Source organism: Heterocephalus glaber, unplaced genomic scaffold, assembly GCF_053883595.1.
Source record: "Heterocephalus glaber isolate CG9 unplaced genomic scaffold, H.glaber_assembly_v1.0 deba00000122, whole genome shotgun sequence".
Classification (NCBI taxonomy): Eukaryota; Metazoa; Chordata; class Mammalia; order Rodentia; family Bathyergidae; genus Heterocephalus; species Heterocephalus glaber.
Window position 1 is genome coordinate 80,594,619 of NW_028258138.1, and position 7,746 is coordinate 80,602,364.

The window sequence follows — 7,746 nt, forward strand, 5'->3', positions numbered from 1 at the left end:
ATCCTTGGCCTGTCAGGGCATAGATCCTGATGGGCGGTTTACAGCCCGAGTGAGTCTTCGGGAGCTGAGTGCGAGGGTGAAGGGTGGCTTCTATCGGAAGGGCCAAAGGAAGCAGAAAGAGGCAGGGCGACTGCTGTGAGTTCGAGGCCAGCCTGGGCTACTTGGTGAGACCCTCTCAAAAAAAATGCAGATGGCCAGCTCTCAGGAGGGCCGAAAGTTCAAACCTGGCCAGGGCCATTTAGTAAGAGGCCACCTCTAAGCAGAATACATAAAAAGGGCTGAGGTGCAGCGCTGTGGTGCAGAGCCCGCCCAGCATGCCTGAGGCCCTGGGCTGGGTCCCAGCCCTGGAAGAAAGGCAAAGGCAGCACATTTAGGTAGAGCCTCCCTGGGAGGCTGAGACAGAAGGGTCATAAGTTTGAGCCCAGCACGGGGAACTAGCAGACTCCAGGAGACCCTGTACTGCAAAACCCAGGCAGTCTGAGAGGCCGAGGCAGGAGGACTGTGAGTTCCAGGCCAGCCTGGCATACACAGTGAGTCCCTATCTAAAAAAAAAAAAAAAGAAGTCACTGTCACTCAGTTATCATATCAAAATTTCTTTATTTCTTAAAGGTGTATTTTCATTTATTCAAATCTTTGTGTTTTAAATCTAGGTATTCTAGCCTTAGACTTGCAACTCATTTTCCTGGGTACATCATCTCCTAAATTGTCAAAGGAATATATTTTCATAGAGTGTGTTGAAAGTTGGGGAAATCAAGGGTTCTGGTTCTGTCGGGCGCGGTATTGAGACTGTTGTTCTGGTAAAGTCCCGTTGCTCTGATATGGCTTGAAAACCCCTGCTCCCTTGGTGTATAATTGCAGGGCAGGAACTGCGGCGTTGGGGCGGTGTCCCCATGGCAGCTGCTGCTGGTCCTGTACATGATCATCTGGGGCTGCGAGGCGGAGGTGGCCGTGCACAGTGTCTTCGGGTCCAGCATGCAGGAGAACACAGGGTTGCCGGGGTTCACGCATGGAGGCCGCAGTGCAGGATTCATTTCTGCTTCCGAATCTGTGCCTGAAGTCCTCTTGTCCTAGGAGGCAAACACGGGAAGCCTTGCAATTACAAAACAATGAAACTTTCCTTTCCGCCTCACTCCATTTGGGGGCTTTTGTTGGAAAGCACTGAAGAATATACCTGTAAATGACACTCATCTGTACAGAGCAAACTTGTCAAATGTGTACATAAAGCAGTTTTTAAAAAATCTTATACCAGGGCCGGGGATTTAGCTCAGTGGTTCCGCTGCCTGCCTCACAAGCACCAGGACCCAAGTTCAATCCCCGGTACCAAAAAAAAAAAATCTTACACTGAACTGGCCATGGTGGTGCAGCCTGTAATCCCAGCACTCTGGGAGGCTGAGGCAGGAGGACTGCAAGTTCGAGTCCAGTCTAGGGTAGTTTAGCGATGTACCAAGACTCTGTCTCAAAAAGGGCTGGAGTGCACCTCAGTGTGAAGGCCCTAGGTTCAGTTCCCAGTGCCATGAAATAAAAGTCAAAGCAAACCAATGACTTTTACCCATACCATGAAAGTTTATTAAAAATTCGTAAATCATTGAGAAAATCTGTAATAAATCATAGTTGGAAGTGGAAGTTGGATTCGGTTTTTATAGTGGACAGGCATTAAGCGAATAATCATACAGCTAATGGAATGAGTTTGTGGTAAGTGCTGTGGACGGGGCTCTGACCTACCCCGAAGGGGAGGACCCCAGGGAGAGTCTGGCAAAGCCGCATTAAATCTGGAGCAAGGGAGGAGACAGGTGGGAATCCCAGCCAGTAGGGCAAGAGCGGGGCAGGGCCGCCCTCCTGTCTTAGTTGTGCTGAACTTGAGGTCCTAGCAAGAGCAGGAGCACTGGTCCAGGCTACACAAGTCCCTGGATTCAATTCCCAGCCCGGCCCAAGTTCTTCTTAAAGGCCAATAGCAAAATCCCAAACAGAAAAACCAACACAACAGCACCCATCACCCACTAATAAATGGGGAAGACTTTAAGGCAGACTCGAGCCCAGCAGTGGGCCTGACCTCACCATCCCTCCACCGACTCTGCAAACAGCCACTGCCCTTGCCGTGCCGCTGAGGTGAGATGAGGTGAGCTAGTTAACTTCCCTAGGCCTCGGGTGAACAGCTGCGCCACAAGGCCCTTTAAGCACTGGCAAGGACTCAGGTAGGGGACTGGCCATTCCTGAGAAGCTGGGCAGGCACGATCACCCCTGTGATCCCAGGTGCTCCAAGGCCCTGGGTTTGATCCCAGGCGCCCCCCCCCCCACACAGACGTCCATGACTTTGAATTCTGAATCTTTAGTTTTGAATTCTACCCAAAAGAAATTCTATGAGGACTGGGGATGTACCTCAGTGGCACCGTGCCTGCCTTGAAAGTGCAAGGTCCTGAGTTCGATCGCCAGTACCGCAAAACAAACCAAAAAAATCTTCAAACAAAAGAAATTCTGTCATAGCTGGGCCTGGTGGTACAGGCCTGTAATTCTAGCTACTTGAGAGGCTGAGGCAGGAAGACCATAAATTTGAGGCCATCCTGGGCAATTAGCAAGACCCTATTTTAAGAGTTTTGTTTTGTTTTTTGAGACAGGGTCTCTGTAGGTTAGGCTGGCCTTGAACTCAGGATGATCCTCCTGCCTCAGCCTCCGGAGTGCTGGGCTTGCAGGTACACTACTACCCCTGGTTTATACCACTTTTCTTTTTTTTAAAGACTCATACCAGGCACATGCCTATAATCCCAGCACTTGTGAAGCTGAGGCAGGAGCATCACCATGAGCTCCAGGCCAGCCTGAACTACACAGCAAGGGCCTGTCTCAAAAAAAAGAAGGGCCAGGGATTTAGCTCAGTGGTTTCACCCCCTGCTTTGGAAGTGCAAGGTCCCGAGTTCTATCCCCGGCACCAAAAAAAAAAAAAGATTTACACCAATCCAGGTTCCTTAGCCCTTCATCTCCTGCACCAAGTGCTGGGTGATGGCTGCACCACCAGGTCTGCGGTTTTGCCTCACTTTAATGCTGTTCACGAGGGAAGTTCACTTTCAGGAGTGCACCAGAGGCGGCTCCTCAGCGAGCTGCCCTCTTCGAGGTGACCTCCCCTCCCTCTGCACTTTGGTGGGCATTCTGCATTCCGAGGGAAGGAGGAACTGAGGTGATGCCAGCAGCTGAGTAATCTCCCTTTAGATTTACAGAAGCCAGACTCCGGTGACCTTCACATTACATCAGAAAATGCGAAGCCCCACTTTGTTCTTTATTGTAGGTGCCAAGTAACACTAAGTCTGTAAATTACTGTGGCCTTTTCCCCTTGCAGCCTTGGGGACTGAACCAGGGCCTTCACACTGAGCTACATCCTCAGCCCTTTTAAAATTCTGAGAGTCTTGCTAAATTGCCCGGGCTGGGCTTGAACCTGTGCCCCCCGCTTATTGTAGATAGCTAAGTTAGTTATCTTGTAAGTAGTTAGACAGTGCTGGCCTTCAAGGAACCAACCCAGGACCAGCAAGACTGAAGGCCAGCATTGTAAAAGGAGAGAAATTAGCACACCCCGTGCTTCCCCTAAGGATGAATAGCAGTGATTGATCTAAATAGGAATCAATCACCGGGGTGAGGGCCAAGATCTTCCCAGAAAGATCCCTGCCCCCCCCCCCAAAGCCCTTGCTCACGTGCTGTAAACTTGCTACGAGACTTGTTCGCCATTGGATCCCCATTTCATCAGTGTTACCTAGGCGACTGTGCTTGTTGTAATCTCATTGGCTGACTGCAGTTTTGTCCCACCTTGAACCCACTTCATCTCATGGCTTTGTCCCAGGAAACACGTTTGGGAAGTGGGGTGGGGGCAGCCCACTTTCCAGCCGCCTCTGTCTCTCTTGGACAGCAGCTGTCTTTCAATAAATTCTCCTCTCTTAACCGCCGTTGTTCCTGGAATTCCTGCTTGGATTTTAGAGAACACGAACTGGTCTCAGATTCCCAGCAGGTTTGGGAGCTGCATCTCTCCCCTGTATCACTCTTGCCACAGCCTCTGAGTGCTGTGTGATTAGAGGCATGAGTGACCACACCTGGTTTAAATACTCTTGAAAGTTTTTTTGCTCATGATGGCCTTTGAAGATTCTATCAAAAAAAATTCTACCTAAGAACGCTTTTCTCTTTTTCCTCCCTTTAAATTTTTTTGTTGCAGTACTAGGAACTGAACCAGCGCTTTAACAGTGAGCTACACCCCAGCCCTTTGTAGGGTTGCTAAGCCACTAAGTTCCCCGGGCTGTGCTCAAACTTGAGATCCTCCTGCCTCAGCCTCCCAATGCTGGGGTCACAGGTGTGTGCTGCAGTGTCCAGCTGTGACAAAGCCATCTTTAAGGCCACTTCTCTTTCCACTTAGCTAATTAACTGGACACAGAGGGCTGGGCCTTTGTGGTGCCTCAGCCCCCAGAGGACACCGATGCCTGGCATGCCTGGCCTAGCCGGATTTTGGATCCCAGCGTCCCCCAGAGGCTCTTGCTTCCCCTGGGGCCACTCTTCCTCCAGAGTGGAGGCTGCAGGACACTGCTGGGGTGTGGACTTGGGATGGGGGGTGAGAGTCTGCCACCCCAGCACTGGGAGGCCCCGCCTCACTTGAGCTTCCCACTCCGGACAAGAGACAGAGGCAGCTGAGCTAATACAGAAGAAATAAGGATGGTGGGCAGGAGACAAGGAAATTGTAACCTGAAAAATGGTATTTTGGGGGGTTGTTTTGAGACAGGGTCTGGCTATGTAGTCCAGGCCAGCCTTGAACTCAAGGCAGTCTTACTGCCTCAGCCTCCCGAGTGCTGGGACCACAGGCGTGTGCCACCAGCCCAGCTCGTTTTGTTAAAGTACAGCAGGCTTGGTGGCTGATGCGGTGATCCCTGCACTCAGGAGAGGCAAGAGGGTCACTGCAAGCCTAGGCTACATCCTGGGAACCACACATCAACCTGTTCATACTTGTGATTCCAGTCTAATTTGACCTGAAGCCTGAAACACACACAAGTTCTTTGTGCATTAAAAAGGCAGTGTGATGTAATGGGGGGAGCGTGGCTCAATTGTAGAGCACTTGCCTGGCATCACGAGGCCTGGGTTAAGCCTCCTGCACCACCAAATAAACAGATCACTTTCAGAGTGCACACCTGTGATCCTAGCACTGGGGAGGCTGAGGCAGGAGGATCACCAAGAGTTCAGGCCAGCCTGAACTACATAGCAAGACCCTATCTCAAAAAGCAAAAACAAAAATTATAAAAACTGAGACTGGGACTCCAGGACAGTTACTCGAGTTGTTCATACAGTGTTCTCTAGGTTTGTTTAGCTGCTTTTCTTCTAGGCCTATCACACCCCAAATCCCATAAAGATACTTTAAATTTATAAATTAGCTTACTTGATAAAGGCTAAAGGGACTGACTGAGAGCTCAAAGAATACTTCCAGGCAAAGCATCTTAGATCACTCATCTAAAAAAATAATTGGCAGGGCTTCGCCTTTGGCCTGAAAATGAGATTGACAAATCTGCAGATTTCCACACCCAAACATCAATATTCCCAGCTCTAAACTGCAGCAAGTTTCTCTCCTGAGGGCCTGCATTTCCTTTCAGGGACTACTTTTAAATTTCTGCCTAATAAACCCCTCTATGCCTCTTAGTGATGCATCCTGAAAACTGTGACAGGAAGGAACCTGCAGCTTATTCCACAGGTGGGGAACCTAGGGTCCCGGAAAGATGGTGGTTAGAAGGAGCTAAGGAGGCCTTGGGGAGCCCAGTGTGGGTTTGGAGAGCGACAGCCATGTGGATCAGGGAACGCCCTGTACTGTTTGTGTCCACCTCTGGCTGGAAACGTCAGGAAACGTCAGGCACAGTCAAGGGCTGCTGGTGTGGCTTTTGAGTGTGGCACTGGGGATGGGAACCTAGGCCCTCTACCATTGAGCTTGGTCCCTAGCCATGTTTAATTCTGAGAAAGGCTCTGGCTAAGTAGCTGAACTGCCCGGCTGGACTGGAAATTTCTATCTTTCTGCCTTAGTTTGAGTGCTGGGATTTCTGGCTTTTGCCTCCACAGACAACTTGTGTGACTTTAAACAGACCAATGTTTATAAGCATTCACATTCTATTCTTTTTCTTTCAAGACTCTACAGTAGACTTGTCATGAGACTGAAGTTTTTTAAAAATCCTAAAACTAGGCATCACATAATCTGGATTTCAACTCTAAAAACCAGATAAGAATGTTTACTTTTGGGCTGGCAATGTAGCTGTTGAGCCGTGTCTATCTTTTTTTTTTTTTTTTAGCCAGTCTATCTTTAAGATCATGCACTGTTGGATCTGGCTGACTAGAATATCACCAGGGAGTGTGGCAGATCAAGAGCCAGTTATCTTGGGCTCCATCTGTTTCCTTATTGTTTTGGTGTTTTGAGAAGGTTCAGGCTGGCCTTGAATTCACTGCATCCTCCAGCCTCAGCCTCCAGGCTTATCTTGGGCTATCTCTACTTCTTCAACAGCCATTCACCAAGAACCAGTATCTGACCTAAACACCCTGTGACTTCGGGTATCCGAAGTCGGGAATGCATGCCAAGTTTGACACGCCTCTCACCAACCCTGAAGCTGTGAATGCTGAGTTAACATCTGAATTTTAACACCTACTTGAAGGGTCCTCCGGTGTGCTGACTCATAGGAGTCAATGTAGCTCAGTGGTAGAGGCCCTGGGTTCAATCCCCAGTATCACCTGGCCCCCCAAGAAAAAATTTTTACAGAGGTAAGAGAATAAAACCTTTTAGAATTTCAAGTTTGGGCTACATTAGTCAGGTTCCCTTCGGCGTAACCCAGTTCACCCTGAATTTGAATTAGTGTCTCAGCAAAATTAAGTTTTGCAACGTGGAGTTCTAGCCCACAAATGTTTTTATTTTTGGTACCAGGAATCGAACTCGGGACCTTGCCCTTGTGCCCTGTGAGGCAGGAGGCGGAACCACTGAGCTAAATCCCCGGCCCCTAGCCCTCGAATGTAGATTTTTTTTTTTCCAGTTTTGGGGCTTGAACGCAGGGCCTTCACACTGAGCTACATCCCCAGCCAATTCTTTATGTTTTATTTTGAAACTGCGTCTCACAGTGAGTAAGCTGCTCAGGCTGGGCTGGAACTTGTGATGCTCCTGCCTCAGCCTCCCAGAGTGCTGGGATGGCAGGCCTGCGCCACCACGCGCGGCCCGCTTCCCTTTTTTGGTCCAGCCCCGAATGAAGAGAGTCCTGGAGCCGCTGGACAAGGCGGAACTGCGACCTCTGTCCCTCTCTACCTCCAGAACCTTGCGCCTAGGCTTGCCAAGGCCACAGCTCGACGGCCGCCTGGAAGGAGTATTTCTGCGATAGGAAGGAGGAGGAGGTGTTGCCTCCAATTCTCTCACAGAATGCAATTCTCCAACCTTCTGGCCTGCACAGACCCGCCCAGATGCCATCCTCCAGCTTGATTCTCCGGCCAGTGCAGTCCTTCCCGCAGCGGCAGGCCGAGTCGGGCGGAGGGCGCCCGGGGAGGATCCGCTCCCGCGAGCCTGTCCGCCGAGCCTCCAGCGCTTGCCGCCGTCTCCGTAGCAACTGGCCGGGCGCGAGGCCCGGATGTTGTGAGGTTCGCAGCCCGGCGACTTCCGGAGGCGCGCGGATATCTGGGAGTTGTAGTTCGTTAGGTCGTAGGCGGCTGGTCCAGGGCGCACTCGGGACTGCATCTCCCGATATGCGCCGCGCTCAGGCTCCGCCTCCGGCCGTG

The 7,746-nt window shown here is 50.6% G+C and overlaps 2 protein-coding genes across 9 annotated transcripts in view; one reads left to right on the plus strand and one right to left on the minus strand.

The window, feature by feature from the left end:
- The window catches only part of Dnaaf4 (dynein axonemal assembly factor 4), a 43,636-nt gene that overhangs the window by 26,660 nt on the left and 9,230 nt on the right, over nt 1-7,746 (plus strand). Inside the window, exon 9 of one of the 5 annotated variants that reach the window (XR_015450692.1) lies at nt 859-1,033. The exons of 3 other annotated variants lie outside the window; for them this stretch is intronic. The gene's annotated coding sequence lies outside the window, so the exon portion shown is untranslated. Of the gene's footprint in view, nt 1-858; nt 3,919-7,746 lie in introns of those variants that run through there. One more of the 5 variants, XM_004835353.3, reaches the window with a different exon arrangement.
- On the minus strand, nt 578-7,705 carry Pierce2 (piercer of microtubule wall 2). 4 transcript variants are annotated; one of them, XM_087209740.1, is made up of 2 exons: nt 7,391-7,705; nt 578-1,067 (listed from the first exon to the last, which is right to left on the minus strand). In XM_087209740.1, the coding sequence occupies exons 1-2, from the start codon at nt 7,703-7,705 to the stop codon at nt 723-725; spliced, it is 660 nt and encodes a 219-aa protein (XP_087065866.1). In that variant the 3' UTR covers nt 578-722. The 4 variants fall into 4 exon arrangements, with proteins under 4 accessions (XP_087065866.1, XP_087065860.1, XP_087065873.1 ...); XM_087209734.1 differs by having other exon boundaries at nt 7,283-7,705; XM_087209747.1 differs by having other exon boundaries at nt 7,427-7,600.

Coding starts and splice junctions, on each gene's coding strand:
- Pierce2 (XM_087209734.1), bottom strand. CDS start 7,705: ATGCAGTCCCGAGTGCGCCCTGGACCAGCCGCCTACGACCTAACGAAC. Junction 1,068..7,282: donor CTAGGCGCAAGGTTCTGGAG/GTAGAGAGGGAC, acceptor TTTGCCTCCTAG/GACAAGAGGACTTCAGGCAC.